This window comes from Microcebus murinus, chromosome 4 (assembly GCF_040939455.1).
Source record: "Microcebus murinus isolate Inina chromosome 4, M.murinus_Inina_mat1.0, whole genome shotgun sequence".
Classification (NCBI taxonomy): domain Eukaryota; kingdom Metazoa; phylum Chordata; class Mammalia; order Primates; family Cheirogaleidae; genus Microcebus; species Microcebus murinus.
In genome coordinates this window covers 82,858,945-82,876,586 of record NC_134107.1, presented here as the reverse complement: position 1 = coordinate 82,876,586, position 17,642 = coordinate 82,858,945, and the positions used below count along the sequence as shown (strand labels likewise).

The 17,642-nt window shown below is 35.6% G+C and overlaps 1 protein-coding gene across 13 annotated transcripts in view; it reads right to left on the bottom strand.

Moving 5' to 3' along the window:
• YAP1 (Yes1 associated transcriptional regulator) overlaps positions 1 to 17,642 on the bottom strand; it is a 117,512-nt gene that overhangs the window by 50,228 nt on the left and 49,642 nt on the right. For all 13 annotated transcript variants that reach the window (XM_012770539.3, XM_012770526.2, XM_012770531.2 and 10 more), the window contains exon 3: positions 12,384 to 12,499. In XM_012770539.3, the coding sequence (XP_012625993.1) occupies positions 12,384 to 12,499 (116 nt within the window). The remainder of the gene's footprint in view (positions 1 to 12,383; positions 12,500 to 17,642) is intronic.

Genomic DNA, 17,642 nt, shown 5'->3' with positions numbered 1-17,642 from the left:
AAAAATAGGGAAAAACATAGGGGAAGACCCCTATAGAAAAGTCTTATTTTTAATGGTGTCCTAAAGTTTTCAGGATAAGGCTCAAACTTCTCAGCTAGCTTATCACACAAAGGCATTCAGAGGATGTCTTCAGCCTCATATCCCTACCATTCTACCACTAGTTATATGATGCTAGGGGTTTTAAGCCTCAGCAACTGCCTAAACACTGCTAAGCTACTTTTACCTTCCCTTCATTTAACTCCAACTCCTCCACTAAAACTCAGGTCCTGAACCCAACCACATCACCATCTCCACGTTGGTCATCCTCTCCCCTGGTATATTACACAACTGCCCCCTAACTAAGCTCCCTATTTTTATTTATTTTAGAGATGAAGTCTCATTCTGTTGCCCAGCCTAGAGTTAGTGGTGCAATTATTGCTCATGCAGTCTTGGACTCCTGGACTCAAGCAATTCTCCCATCTCAGCCTCCCAAGTAGCTGGGAGTACAGGCATGAGCTGCTGCATGTGGTACTAAAACCTCCCTACTTTTAAAAAACTTACTCAGATCGTGTCACCCCTCTGTTCAAAACCTACAAGAACCTATGTAATCAGTGGTCTCCATGGTGCCTTTCACTGACTCTACCTTAGCTGCAGTGACCTCCTTGCTTTTCCCCAAACATGACTTAGGGCCTTTGAACTGACTATGTGCTACGTATGGAACATTCCTCCCCTTTACCCCATGTATACACAAGGCCCTCAGCCTTAGGTCATTCACATTTCCGCACAAAAGACACCAATTACAGCGGCCTCCACTGGAAAGGCTATCAAATATATCATCTCTCTCCATCCCCAGCCAATCACTGTGACCCATAACTGGCTTTTCTTCCTTCCACTTTTAACTATTTGACACATTGTTTATTTGTTTATATTCTTTATTTTTGGAGTTAGAATAGTGCCTGGCACACAGTAAGTATTCCATATTGTTTGAGGAAAACAATGAACCCCTGCCTCCTTAAATAAGTCTTTACCATTCTCCCTCCCCACTACTGACCCATGTGTTCCTCCTTCTCTACAGTCTCAGCACTCAGTGAATAACACCTGCCATAAGATCTGTTATGATTATATTGAATCCGTCTTAACTCTGCAATCCCAGCGGCCATCACAGTGCCTAGCACAAAGTAGTGCATTTGATATTTGTTGAATGAAAGATTTAGGAAATGAAAAATACAACTGTCTTAAGGTAAAACTACGAGACACTTAAAAAAATCATTTTCCTATTCGTCATGTTACAGCAGTATGAACTTCCTGGAATAAAAGGCCACGTATAAGCTCAGACAACTTTCTAATTACACAACTCTTCAGACTTTCTTCAGTGCAACTTCAGTTGTTTAGATTTTAACTCAGAAATGGCTTAGAGTCTAAGTAAGTTTATAAATGATCAATTTTTATTTTATTTTATTTTATTTTATTTTTTTGAGCCTAGCTCACAGCAACCTCAAACTCCTGGGCTCAAGTGATCCTCCTGCCTCAGCCTCCCGAGTAGCTGGGACTACAGGCACGAGCCACCATGCCCGGCTAATTTATATTTTTATATATATATATATATGTTGGCCAATTAATTTCTTTCTATTTTTATAGTAGAGATGGGGTCTCGCTCAGGCTGGTTTTGAACTCCTGACCTTGAGCAATCCGCCTGCCTCGGCCTCCCAGAGTGCTAGGATTACAAGCGTGAGCGTGAGCCACCGCGCCCGGCCTGTAAATGATCAATTTTCTGTAAAGTTTCACTGAAGCAAAAACAAATAGCTCATTTAGACTTCAGGGTGCTCAAATTAAGCAACCACCTTTCATTAAAATTTTAACCTAAAGCAAGTTTTACTACCTCCTTACCTTATTAACATCAAAAGAAAATCTTATTTTGGAAAACTATGACTATTGTTGCAGGACTTATTTCATTTCACTTATGCTGCCTATATATGGTAGTCTATGGATATCATTTTAAAAGAATTAGCATCTTAATGTTTCACACAAATATTCCTCCAATGAGTCATAAAATTATTGTAGGAATAGAGTAACTAACTAGGAGGGTTTAGAAATCACTGTTCGGAAAGACAAAAATAATATTCCAACACTTATCAAGAGAAGAAATAAAACAGGCATTTGATTTGGTTCTTAACTATAAATAATGTAATCTTTCTAATTTTCTCTTCTCCACTGCTGAGCAAAGTTTCCAAAAATCTACAAATAAGCACTGAAGAAAAGCTGAACATAGACACTATCATTTTTATGCCCCACTATCTAGTAAATCACTTTACTAAGAAAGCTGTCGGTAATAATTCTCATACATCTAAACATTTTTCTTTATATTCTTTAACAATATCTTCTTACTCTTCTAATTAGTTTCTTGGTTAAAATAACAAGTTTATGTCCTTTTCTTCTTTGTTAGGTTCAGTATTTACACTAAAATCTTAGTAACTTTCAGAATGCAAATGAACTTTACTTCCCTCAACGATTACTCCAGAGACTTCTAATAGATTTTTTTAAAAATATTTTTGCTCTAGTTTATGAAGAAGTCCCCAAAGGCAATCAAAGCAGCAACAAAAATAAATAAATGGGACATGATAAACTAGAAAGCTTCTGCACAGCCAAAGAAACAGTCATGAAAGTAAACAGACAACCTACAGAATGGGAGAAAATTTTTGCATCCTACATATCCGATAAAGGGCTGATAACTAGAATATACTTAGAACTCACGAAAATCAGCAAGAAAAAATCAAATAACCCTATTAAAAAGTGGGCAAAGGACTTGAACAGAAACTTTTCTAAAGAAGACAGAAGAATGGCCAACAAACATATGAAAAAATGCTCATCATCTCTAATCATCAGGGAAATGCAAATCAAAACTACAATGAGATATCACTTAACTCCAGTGAGAACAGCCTGTATCAAAAAGTCTCCAAATAACAAATGCTGGCGTGGATGCGGAGAGAGAGGAACACTCCTACACTGCTGGTGGGACTGCAAACTAGTTCAACCTCTGTGGAAAGCAATATGGAGATACCTTAAAGCGATACAAGTGAATCTACCATTTGATCCAGCAATCCCATTGCTGGACATCTACCCAAAAGATCCAATGACACTCTACAAAAAAAGACACCTGCACTCAAATGTTTATAGCAGCACAATTCATAATTGCAAGGCTGTGGAAACAGCCCAAGTGCCCATCAATCCAAGAATGGATTAATAAAATGTGGTATATGTATACCATGGAGTACTATTCAGCTCTAAGAAACAATGGTGATATAGCACATCTTATATTTTCCTGGTTAGAGCTGGAACCCATACTACTAAGTGAAGTATCCCAAGAATGGAAAAACAAGCACACACATATTCACCAGCAAACTGGTATTAACTGAGTAGCACCTAAGTGGACACATAGGTACTACAGTAATAGGGTATTGGGCAGGGGGGAGGGGGGCGGGTATATGCATACATAATGAGTGAGATGTGCACCACTGAGGGATGGTCATGCTGGAAACTCAGACTTGTGGGGGGGGGAGGGCATTTATTGAAACCTTAAAATCTGTACCCCCATAATATGCTGAAATAAAAAAAACAACAAAAAAAACCATATTTCAGTAAAAAAAACAAAATGCATTATAAAAAAATATTTTTGCTCTAAGATCAGGTCAAGAGAATTCAACAACCTTGAGTTTGTATATAATTCCCCTTCATTTAGAAGATAACCTCTAAAATAAAGCAAAAAATACAAGAAAGAATTACCTTATCTGAATTAATCAAGCATACAACTAAGTACATGAATACAGCATTCTCCAAAACATTTGAGATTTAGAATATTATTTTGGATTTCATGATTCTCAAATTGAAATTATCTTTCTAATAAAAATGTAGCACTATAAAAATACTGAAACTACTGAAAAGCAAAGTTAACTCTATATTCTCACCTCTCAACATAATTAATTTGGGTTTCTTTAAAGGAATGAAGAAATGAATTTTTAAAAAATTATGACTAGAATCAGGTAACATCAAGAGTGATCCTCGTAGAGGAGTGACAGACTCTCACCATCGGAGCAATACAGAAACCACTAACTGCCCTGACGTGAGTGGTATGCTTTTACAGCAAAGTCAAGAGCCATGATTTAAAAGCGCCACAGGTCAGCCATCACTGGGTTTAACAAAGACTTCAGAAGAATTCCTACATTGGAGTAGATACAACAATTGCAAACCAATGTCATTTGTAGTCTGACTAGATGTTATCTTGAATTACTTTTTCTATTTCACAAAGAAATTATTTTAATCTTCACATTCTCTACATGTTGCTTATGTGCATCTTTTATTAAAATGAAATGGATTGATCTACACTTTTAAATAAGACAAATGGTAGCTGTTTCTATATGACCAACCATTTTTCAGGAACTTAATCATCAAATAAATCAAGCCACCAATTATATAAAACAAACCAAGCTTCTTAAGGGGTGATTACAATGATTCTGGATTATTATGCTTTTGGTTTTACTATTTCCCCTTTTCCCATAGTAGTCTTTTCTCAATAGCCATTTTGTTTATACTTGATCTTAGCCAAAAGGCTGAAAAGTGACAGTAATTTTCTTTCGAAATGAAACTTTTGAAAACTTTGTTTAAAAAACATTTAAAAAGATATTTGGGAAGATTGAGCATAACTAATAAAATGCACTGTCTCTGTCTCTTCACTGCTCTGACTTTGGGCTTTATTTGTTATAGTTTCATTCCTATTTGATTTCACTTTAGTATAATCTTTTTCCATATACCATGATTTCAGATTGACAATTTCCATTTTACAATAATCAAGAACTTTCAGAAGAATTAGAAAAGTTCACTTATGTAAAAGAAGAAAACTGTATTCGTATTTAACACTCTACCACCTATACCAAATAGAAACTCTAAGTGAATCTAAAAGTCAGAAGATAACCCAGTATTTGGATCAGAGTCACCCATATTTGATGACAGAAAGCTTGCAGAAAATAAAAGTAGCCCTAAAGACAGTGTGGTAACACGAAGCAACAGTGGCTATTGGTTATTATAAACTGATTAAGTTGTGATCTTAAAGTATTACTATCAGATCACATTTACTTACCTATTATATATACAAAATACCATACCAAGCACTGTATATTGTTGTTAATAAATTGCAACTATGTATCAATCTCATATATGGATTGTGTAATTTAATCCTCACAACAGCCCTATGAGTTTGGTGTTATCCTATCATTGTTATTATCCCATTTTCCAAGTGAATAAACTGAGGCACAGATAGATATAGTAAGTTGTCCAAGATCTCACAGGTAATTAAGTGACAGCTGGGATTCAAACCAGGTCCACCTGACTCCAAGAGCCCTTGGTCTGAACCCTTATTCTAAGTTGTCTCAGTTTCAAAGGTGAAAAGCAGAATTTCAAAATTTATGAACTGCAACACATAAAGGAGTAATTATCACATCTAAAACCTGCTGGCTCTGCAACTTTTCACACATCCTTACTTTCTCTGTTTTTTTAAAGTTAAAAATCTTATATCAATGTTTTAACTGTCATTTTTACATTTCACATCTATTCTCTAGCTTTGTCATTTTTCTTGGTGACAATCTCTCTTTCCCATTTGGTCTTCTGTGCTCTCACAGGGATTACACGAAGCAGTTACGAGTAATACAATAGGCAAACATTAAGGCAGCTCTATATTACTCACTTTGCTTGCTTCTGAAGAACATTCCCCCCTACTCCAATGAAGGTTCTTAGCACATTCCTCTAGCATGCATCACCTTTCGCAATCAACAGTGCATTTTCTCCACCCATCTTGAGGTATTTCCTAGGAATTCCATGCAATTTTTCATAATAGAGAAATCTGAAAGTGCTACATCGGCAGATTTGAGAATTAGTCAAATAAATGTCAATAATTTCTAACTTTAAAGCAAAAAAAAAAGAATCCTCTAAAACCACGGTCCCCAACCCCAGTGCCGAGGACCTGTACCATACATGGCCTAATAGGAACCAGGCCGCACAGCAGGAGGTGAAAGGCAGGCAAGACAGCAAAGCTTCATCTACATTTATAGCCATTCCTCCCATCACTGTATAAGCTCTGCCTCCCATCAGATCAGAGGCCACATTAGATTCTCATAGGAATGGGAACCCTACCCTACTATAAATTGTGCATGCATGCAAGAGACCTAGGCTGCACGCTCCTTATGAGAACCTAATGCCTGATGATCTGAAGTGGAGCTGAGGCAGCGATGCTAGTGCTGGGGAGTAGCTACAAATACAGATCATTAGCAGAGAAGTCTGTTTGACTGCACAATAAATGTAATGTGCTTGAGTCATTCTGAAACCATCCCCACAACGCCCTGTCCGTCAGTGAAAAAACTGCCTTCCATGAAACTGGTTCCTGGTGTCAAAAAGGTTGGGGACTGTTGCTCTAAAATATACCTGTAATAAGACATTTTGGCTTTAGACTGATATCAAACACACATTTTTCAAAGCATTGATAAATGGGTTAATTCATTTTGCTTGATATAAATCAAGGCTTATGATTTTTAAATGATCCTAAATATTTATCAACCCTTTGACATACAGTGATTTCTGGATCATCATAGAGTACGCTTTCTTGACTTTACTATTACTTTAAGTTTCAGCAATCTTATGGATCAGTGTTAACAAGCTACTACTAAAAATTTTAATATATTATCATACAAAGACAGTTAAAGCAGAAACATCACTTTTCTATCCCCAAGTCCTTAGTTTCTAATGTCAAACACAAAAATCACTACGTTTTCCTTATATGTAAAGAACTATTTCATATGGATCTCAAGCATGCATCAAAAGGCAATTAATGTGGTATAAGCATCATTACTTACTTATAGTAAAACTTTTAAAGGGCAAATCACTTCAAATAATTTAATAGGTTAGGCCTTACATATACACATATTAATCCTATTAATATAGGATTAAGTAAAATAAAACTATTCTTACTGAATTATTCAGATTTCCTTTTTTCTTTTCCTCACGTTTCAAATTCCTTTCACAAAGTTCACTGTCATTTATCTGCCAATTAAATGGCACAGTTAAAGAATATAAGTTACTCTTATTCATGGGATGTATTGTCTTGCCTTTAGAATGTTTTCCAGGTGTACCTTGGTTTTAGGTGATTTTTCTCAATTACAGATATTTGGAAATTTGCCCAATTACAAACCCCAGATCTCCAGTCTAGTAATGAAATCCATCATTTTAACTTCATATTTTAAAAGAACTTGTAAAAACAAAACTAAACTCTGATCATTTTTGCTAAACCGAATTAGACTTAATGAAATAGAATTTCATAAAATCTTAGAATTGAAAAGAATCATAAAAGATCTTTCACTCCAGTCAACCATTAAAAATTATGCAGAAAACAGGTTTGAGGAGTCTAACAAAAATGACAGTATTTTAAGGGAAGTAGTCTCTTTACAAAGAAGTCAAAGCAGAACAGAAGCTAGACTCAAATTTTGAATGAGAATTCTTTTTTCAAAAAGAGCGAACTACAAAGTTCTTGTTAAAGAGTGATAAAAATGTAAATCAAATTGCATTTAGCTTAATTAACAGTAAAGTGCTTCAAAAAAGCTGTGTAGCTTTCTTTTATCTGAAGGCTTTTTGCATTAGCAGATTCAAAAGGCATTTCCTTCAGGGTGAAGATTTTCTGTAGGGTAGCCTGCTTAACTGGAAGCCATTTCCTGCTTTCTTACAGTGAATGCCCTCAAAATTTCCTTAGATGCTCTCAAAATTCTTGTTCACTGTTTCTAGAATTGAAAAACTCCTTAAAAATCTTTTATTCCAAGCAGAGAAGTGCATCACTTTAGCTGTTTTTCTCAAAGAGATAAAGTCACTTCCACATTCTGTGCAATCCCTGACTGAGAGTAAGATCATTTTCTTTTAAAGCTATTTAGGAAATTATTGGGTATCCCACTGGAGAGTATACACAGCCACCAAACACCATGGCTGTTTTCTAGATGGAGAAAGAGAAGCCCCTAGATTGAAACCTTATTAACATGACATTTTGGCTACAGTTTTATGTGAATATGAGGTATATCAAAGATTACAGTTCCAAACTGTAATCCAAACTATAATGACATTCATTCCAAAGCATGTCAAAAACATGTAGAAGAGTCCTCTATTTATTCTTTTTCTAATTAAGAAAATTTTTTTAGTGACAAAATCTTGTTCTGTCACCAAGCTGGGGGGCCCTGGTGTGATCATGGCTCACTGTAGCCTTGAACACCTGGGCTCAAGCAATTCTTCAACCTCAGCCTCCTGAATAGCTGGGACTACAAGCACATACTGCAGGGCTTGGCTAATTTTTAGAATTTTTTGTACAGTCTTGCAATGTTGCCCAGGCTAGTCTCAAACTTCTGGCCTCAAGCAATGCCTCCACCTCCCCCATCTCCTAAAGTGCTGGGATTACACACATGAGCCACCATGCCTGGCCTGTTCATTCTTAAATACCCAATGAAATGGAAGAAAGGAAAGACAACAAAGTGCCTGTAATTCACAGTGAAAAGGGGCATGCACTACACAGATATTACCAATAACCTCAGCACTTGATTTAATAGTTAAGCCTCCATTTGTATTTGTGACCAAATTCAGAATAATCCATATGTAAATTTGTCTGATTTGGGGAATTTTCATATATACTTAATACCTTGTTCTCACGTTGAAACTTTTTTGGTGACTATCTGTCTTCTTTAGGATCAGTTTTTGTTGATGTCATTGCTTTAAAAAGCTTTATGATTTCACCACATCTGTCAGCCCAGCTCTTCCTTTCCTAACTCATCACACTGTCTTGACCATTCCCCATCGAAGGCAATGACCTAGCACATTCTCTTTAAATATTCTCTCCTTTTAAGGGGCAGTATTTTATTAGAACCAAAGCCTCCTTAAGCAAACACCACCTCCACATCCACCACCTTCTGGAGAGGCAGTTCCCCGGTACATCTACTAGTATTTTTAGAGCCTCCAGTGCATTAGTAGGTCCCATCCATCCCCTTCTGCTTTCTCTCAGGCTTTAACTCTGTCAGGTGATCTATCCCTAGATAACATACAGATTAAGAGCATGGGATCTGGAACCCCATTACCAAAATCTGAATCTGGCTTCCACCACTTAAAAGGTGTGTGATTTGCAAGAGGTTACTCAAATTCTCTCATATATTAAGTGTGACTAATTAACAGCACCTAGCACCTAACAAATGGCCACTATGAGGATTAACCCTCTGCACTCGCTTGCTTTTTTCTCGATTCCTTTATTCTACTTGGGATTTAATTTTTAAAATACTCCAGATTTTACAAAGCACGGCCGTAGAATAAAAAACTGGAGTTTCTTTTCATACAAACTTATGTATTTGGATTTTTTTATATTTCAAATTACTGATACATTCAAAGAGTAATTTTAATCTCTATAATTTTTCATGGTGTGATATTTTTTGAAACATTCACCCACATGAAGACCTGGTTTACATTCACGTTTCGCAAATATAAATTGTCTCTCTTCTTCCTCCTTTGATTTTTCTGTTAGAACAAACAACACAATCTTCGTGTTTTTTGTTGGCGTGAGGTGTGATTATATGGAGCTTTCCATCTAAACGTTGCTCTAAATTAGTGTATAATAATCTACCCCTGGAACTTAGTGTACCATCTCTGCATTTACATTTTACTTGTCCTTTCATGCTAATGAAAACAAGAAAAGATACTGGAAAAATAGACAAAAATCCTCCTTCCCCTGAGGTGAAACTACGTGTCGAGTGTGGCTTGACATACAAGCTGCTACCGATGCTAACCGTGTTGAGTCACACTCAACATCTGAGTACAAAGGGTTAAATGAGATAATGCAAAATGACCCTGGCAGAATGCCTGTGAAGTAAATAAGAATTATGACTATTACCATTATTAAGTATCTTCTACCACCATTTAAAGATTTTAATTCTCTTCAGGAGCAGCTTTTCCAATTTTAGTTCCTCCTTCCAACTCTCTCCCACAATGCTCTCTTCATACTCTCTCTCCCTCACTCCTAACCCTCCAGAGTTCTGCTTCTTGCCACTTCATAAAACTGTGCTGAAGCTGTTTACTAAATACTAAGTAAGCATGCCTACTAATTTATATGTAGTATATTAAAACATTTCATTTTTTTTCACAAACAAGACAGAGCTGAAATAAAACATCCACAATTACTTTAAAACTCATTAAAACAAAGTTGATATATACCTTTGATTTTAAACATAAATTTGAAGCCAAATTCTCTCATTTCCTTAGACTATGACCATCAGAAAATGAAATAGGACACAAACCAACCTATGTTCTAATAAAATCACAATCAACCTTGTCAGATGCAAAATGCTTAATCTTCCAAAGTACAGTTTAAATTAATGAGTTATGTGTTACTAATTTCCTAGGTACACTTTTAGATGGAGCATGGCAAAATAAATAATATAAATCATCTTTTTTAGAACATAAATACAAGGCATATTTGACAACTTTATGTGAAAATTTGGTAATTAAAAAAATAGTTGCCAAGTAAAAAATATTAATCAACACTCGCATAACTTTTGCCTTTAAAAATTTAAGATTTAAATTAAATGTCACATTTTATAAAAAATATTCTGAGAATAAGTAAATGTATTCACATTATGAGTTAAAGATTTAAGGAAAGCCAGGCGCGGTGGCTCACACCTGTAATCCTAGCACTCTGGGAGGCCAAGGCAGTTGGATTGCTCAAGGTCAGGAGTTCGAAACCAGCCTGAGCAAGAGCAAGACCCGTCTCTACTATAAATAGAAAGAAATTAATTGGCCAACTAATATATATATAAAAGAAATTAGCCGGGCATGGGGGCACATGCCTGTAGTCCCAGCTACTTGGGAGGCTGAGGCAGAAAGATCACACAAACCCATGAGTTTGAGGTTGCTGTGAGCTAGGCTGACGCCACGGCACTCACTCTAGCCTGGGCTACAGAATAAGAGTCTGTCTCAAAAATAAATAAATAAATAAAAATTTAAGGAATGAATTTTTCTTTAAGAGTTTATACAAATAAAGCTCAATTACCTTGTTCTTTGTTTTTTTTCTCTTACCTCTTTAGAATGCAAGTGTGTTCAACACACCAAAAGCAAGAGCACAGAGTTATGGAATAGCAGAAACTTCTGATATATTGACATCATCTTTGGGGCAAAAGGATATTTCAAGTTCTGTGAACTTTCCTAATCAACGGACCCTCTTTGTCAACTAATTGTACCACCCTCCCCATCCTCAACATTCCCTTGCCAAAGGCTGCTATATAAAGAAAATATACAGTGCAGCTAATATTATATTGGTCAGTTTACTGGGTAAGGAAAATGGATGGGCTGTGAGGGAGAAAGCCATTAAAGTCATGAGAGCTCCCCCACTTACTGTTTTTGTTATCTGTGCCCTAAACTAGGGTACTCAGCAGAGGGGTAAAGTGTGAGGGAGAGGATAGTCATCAGAAACCCAGCCCAAATGTTCCAATCCCTGATGCCAGGCATGGAGTTACATCTTCCCAGAGGAAGGGACACCTTTTCCTAATATGTGCAAAGGCACATAATGGGCTAGCTATGTACGGTCTTGGAGCTACCTAGTAACAGAGAAAGAGGCCAGACAATATCAAATTGACTAGGGAAGGTAAAGAAACTAAACTTTCACTATTCTGTAATAGAAGCTTTATATACATTATATCATTTCCTTTAATTATCTTCTCCTCTACAGTAAGGGGCATTGTTACATCCCATTATATAGATGACAAAAACTGCAGATCCAAGTAAACTGCCAGATAAGAGGCAGAAAAAAAGATTTAAATATCTTCTGTTAAAAAGGTAGAAATGTGGTTAATAGTATGTGTTAGACATATTATTGTGAGAGTAGGAAAGGTTCTTTGGGGTTTGTTAAGTTACTGCCTTCCAGGTATTTTCAGGGTAGCACGAATAACTTCTTTAAAAGTTAGATTAAGAGCACCATAGCTTGGCTTTCCATCCAGATCACCAAAGGAATTGGGAAACTTCAACTCTAAGATCTCAGGCACAAGAAAGCAGCAGAATAAAACACAAGCACGTAAAAATAAGCAAAACTAAAAATTTGAGATACTCATTTCAGAACCAAAACCTTAAATATTGCTGGCTTTCACTTATTGGCCCCTTTATGCATCAATGACTAAATAAAGCTATAATACAGCATATGTAATTTTTTAAATAAAATATGTCTCCTATATGAAACTAGATAGAACATAAATATCACCCATGATCCAGTTTCCTTAAAAGAATGAGTATTTTCCACAGAAAGTTTTACCAATGCATAGACATTACTCCAAGTGCTCTAATTATAGTGTCTCACTCACCTGAGGCTGAGTTCATCATATTCTGCTGTACTGGTGGACTGGTGGGGGCTGTAACATTCATCTGAGAGAGCATGGCCTTCCTGGGGTCCTGCCATGTTGTTGTCTGATCGATGTGACTGAGACAAAACAAACCACTGCATTAGGTAACAAATACCAGGTCCTAAAACCAACAATTCACCCTATCACAATTGAGTACATATGTGGGCTAATAATCAAAAGGTACTAAATAGGCTCCGTAAAAGCAGCAAGTCATGTCATCTCACTGCTGTCCCACACTTCCTCTGTAACAGAAATTTTTCATCCTTAAATCACTCAACTTTCACCTCTTAAGATATTATAAGTGCAAAATTTGAAAAACTTATGCCTGGAATTTTAAATGAAAGAAAATCATCTTCACCTAGTGATGACTACCCACTTCTAACTTAAAAATACAATGTAGTCTATAAATTAATCATCTAAAACAGTAATCATATGATTAAAACCCAAGATTCACAAGAGAATCACCCACTTATTCTCTCCTAGAGCTAAGAATACCAAATAACATAATTTTTAGGCCTAAAACCCTTTTTAAAAATAAAACACACACAAACACAAAAACCCCAAAAAACCTTATTATAATATATACTACAAAGCCAAAACAGAAAAATTTCATCTGCAAGTTTTCATTTTCTCCTAGGACTGTTGAATATGTTCTTACACAAAGCCTTTTGTTATTTGCTGAACATGTTCTACTTATTGTTAACTTACTGTGAAATTTATGTATCCATATAGATTTCTTCCTCTAGGGATGAAAACAGCTAAACATAATATGAAATATAAGACTAACAAGGTATCTAGTACAGTATCTGGTAGACAATCTTTTAATAAATATTAGTTTTCTCCTTCCATCAAAGTTTCATTGTTTCAGTGAAACAAAAACTAAATATATTATACAAATAAAACTATCTAAAAGATTAGCCTGAGCAACCTAGCAAGACCCCATCTCTATAAAAAATTTTTAAAAACTAGCCAGGTGTGGTAGTGCACACATGTAGTCCCAGCTACTCAGGATGCTGAGGCAGAAGGCTTGCTTGAGCCCTGGAGTCAGAGGCTACAGCGAGTTATGATGATGTCACTGCACTGTAGCTCAGGCACAAGAGCAAGACTCTGTCTCCGGAAAAAAAAAAAAAAAAAAAAAACAACAAATCCTGCAGTAAGAGCCAGAAAAGTACTCAAAGATTTCTACTATCATTTATAACAGCAAAACTTTGAAAGCCAGCATCCCAATGATGGGGGATTGGTAAAATAAATATGGTTACATATGACAGATACTATGCAGCTGTTTAAAATATCAGATCACTTAACATGGAAAACATTCATAATACAGTTTTAAAAAGTAGGTTATAAAAGAGTATGTACACTATAAGGCTAACTTTGAAACTATATATGCACGTGCTGTGAAAGTACATTAAAAGAATAGACATCAAAATGTTTTAACAGTGTTTATATTTGGATGGCAAAATTATAGGAAAACTCCACTTTGTTAGGTTTTCCTATTATTAAACAACCATGAACTCCTATTATTTTTGAAATGGGAGGAGATGGAAATAAGGTTGTTTTTTTTTAAAAAAGAAACCCCCCAAATCATTTTTTGGTGTTGTTTAAATTCCAAATTTGAGCTCTCTTTCTGAATCATCCCATGATAAATAACCATGTAAATGGTAAAGAAATGAAACCCTGTGTCATTAACTATCCTGAAATGGAACTAGAATGCTAGTATCATGTCTTGGATGGGTGCAGTGGCTCATGCCTGTTATCCAGCATTTTGGGAGGCTAAGGTGGGAGGACTGCTTGAGTTCAAGAGTTCCAGACCAGCCTGAGCAAGAGCAAGACCCTCTCTCTACAAAAAATAGAAAAATTAGCTGGGTGTAGTAGTGAATGCCTATAGTCCCAGTTACTTAGGAGGCTGAGGCAGGAGGATCGCTTGAACCCAGGAATTTCAGGTTGCAGTGAGCTATGATCATGCCACTGCACTCTAGCCAGGACAACAGAGCAAGACCTGTCTCTAAAAAAAAAAAAAAAAAAAAAAAATGCTATTTCATCAATAATTTTGTCTCATCATTAACATAGTAAAAGAAAGGATCACAAACTCTAGCTAGATTAGGACTTAGATATTATTTGCTAGAAATGGGAGAAGAGTACTTTCAGCTCCTAGGCAAGCATAAAAGGGATGATATAGGAAAGTTTTGTATACTTAGGAATGAGAATGGTAACTGTCACTTCAAGGCTATTACAGACCAACTATAAATATTAAGAGAAAATATTTATTTATTTAGTAGAGTATATAATTAACTTACTAGCACCTTCCCTTACCTACCTCCCCCTCTCCTGGATATATTTGCTTTTTAGCAGCAGACTAGTATTTGCTCAGGTCTAGACAATATAGGCAACAGCTTATTCAAATCTTGCTATCTAAACACCTTTTTCCAAAAGATCAAGTCATCATTCAGCTCAGTAACTGCTTATTCTTCCTCCTCTTCAACCTTCCATATGAATCACTGAATAAATTAAACCATAAAATGTTCTCTAGACACACAGTGATTCTCATGCTTACAAACAGATACAAGCAATACACATGTGTTAATTAATACAGTTATACTCAAGGAAAGAAGTTAAAAATCCACAAGATGACCAAAACTTAAGGATATGTTTCTCATTGCCTATAACATTAAGAAACCAGGAAAAAAAATGGCCAGTGATTCATTACAACGGGCTTTTAAATTCAATGGTATGTGCCACTGCCTATTCCAGGTGTTCTCAAATTACACCCCATGAGCCACATGCAGGTGTTTTTGTCCGTTTGTTTTTTTTTTTACTTCAAAATAAGATATGTGCAGTGTGCATAGGAATTTGTTCACAGTTTTTTTTTAAACTATAGTCTGGCCCTCCAATGGTGTGAGGGACAGTGAACTGGCCCCACTTAAAAAGTTTGAGGACTCCTTGCCTATTCCTTGTTTCCAAAACTTCCTTAAATCCCCGATATGTGGGAGTGAAGAAGTTCAAGATCTTACCTGTGAAGGTTTTCCAAATATCTAACAGTTGAGTTTCTCTGAAAACTAATCCATTATATAAATCATATTAACCCATTTTTTAATGTTCAGTTCTTGAAGCTATCGGTCACATGAGACAGACCTCCATCAGGGGGTTTCAGAAGACCCCATTCTGATGACTGAACATAACAACATGAATTTTTCCAAACAATGCAGTCAATCCATAAATCTGTTCTTTCTCCTTTAAATAAATTAGAGATGTGAATATAATTCAAAGAGTGTATAGTTTTATTGCTTGCAAAAGCCAATTATTTTGCTAAAATGTTACTTAAATATATAAATGCTAAAATTTCTCCTCCTAAAAAAGTTGTTGAACCCCTCAGTAAGGTAGTTTAGCACCCAAAAGAACTGTACTATGTTCCCTTGGCTAATGTTCCACTTACTTAAAGATCTACATCTCTTTTAAGAATAAGTATCCCATTCTCTAAATTTCCATTTAGATGTCAAAGGAAATGTGAAAATTAACTTTAAAATATTATTTTCATTTATTCTATAAGGTTAAATCATGAAAAAGAAATGCTGCTTTATCAGTTTTTAACAGTATACAGTTGACCCTTGAACAATGCAGAGGGGTTAGGTGAGTCAATTCCCAACCCTGTGTAGTCAAAAATCTATGTAAAAGTTTTGAGTCCTCCAAAACTTAACTACTAATAGCCTACTATTGACCAGAAGCTTCACTTATAACAGTTGATTAACACATATTTTGTACTGTTTTCTTCCAAAATGTGACCTAGAGAAACAAAAATATTAAGAAAATCATAAGGATGAGAAAATGCATTTACAATACTGTATTTATCAATACCATAAGTTTATGTCATCTGTTTACAAGAATGGTCTGTCTGAAATGGCAGACAACAGCAGCTGCAGACCTCAATACATACAGTACTATCAGGAAATTCAATTTTTTCTTGTCATGACTTATCTCTGCTTCTTGGGAACACTTCATCACGACTAGTGGCACTTCCTATGGGTCCTATGTTATTCAAGGTTTACAATATTGCACTAAACAAAATGAAAAATACTCAAGAACCCCAAGAGATACCTTTCTACTGTGATATGCAATTTACTAGAGAGAAGACTAGCTCACATGGAGATGATTAGCATTACAGGGTGTTTTAAGCAGATACAATACTTGAGCTCACCTCAAGAGCAACAGGAGGTGGCTACACAATTATTACAGTAGTATATACTATGTACTATAGCTAATTTTATGCAGTTATGATTTAATACTGCATCTTTATGTTTTACACTTCTCTCAACTGCAAATGGCACCATGTACAGTCTTTCAGTGTGTGTGAGTATAAATTTCAATAAGTTTTAACATTTCATAATAGATGTGTATATTTTATGGTAATAATAGACTAGTATCTACATATATTTTATGCATTCATGACATACTTAACTTTTTCTTAATTTTTCTGATATTTCTAGGCTATGGAATTTATCTGCAAGTTTTTCCAACTTGTCACAAATGTTCCCGAATTTTTCCAATATATTTATTGGAAAAAAATGTGTAAAAGTGGACCTGCTCAGTTCAAATCTATGTTGTTCAAGGGTCAATTGTACACAGAAATATCCAGTCCTCCCTTTTATAACAAGAACAAGAACTCTATAAAAATATTTCATACCACAAAAAACTATTTTTGCTAAGACCAAATAAATACATTGCCAGGTCCACTTTTCTGCCAGATACCTGCATGGTACCCTTTCTTACCTCCTTCCCATATCTGCTCAAATATCATTTTCTTAGTGAGGGCTTCCCTGGCCATATCATCTAAAACTACCCTACCCAAACTCCTACTCTCTCTTCTCTGCTTTATTTTTGCTCCACAATCCTTTGTCATTATCTGACACATATTTTACTTATTTTATTTGCCTGTTTCTAACTAGAACATAAACTCCAGGACAACAGGGACTTTTGTCCATTTTATTCACTACTGTATCTTCAATGACTGGAAGAATGCTCAATAACTATTTGTTAAATGAATTAAGAAAAAGAAAGTTATTTTCATCTTTCTTGCCCTAAAAATATCAAACTGTCTCTTAAAAGTCCTTGCAGCCTTACTAACTTTATCAACACCTACCTTTTCCAAAAATGAAATCACAAGTAAGGATTGTAGATCTACTAGATTCATCAATACAGAGATTACTGGTGACATTGGCAGTTTCA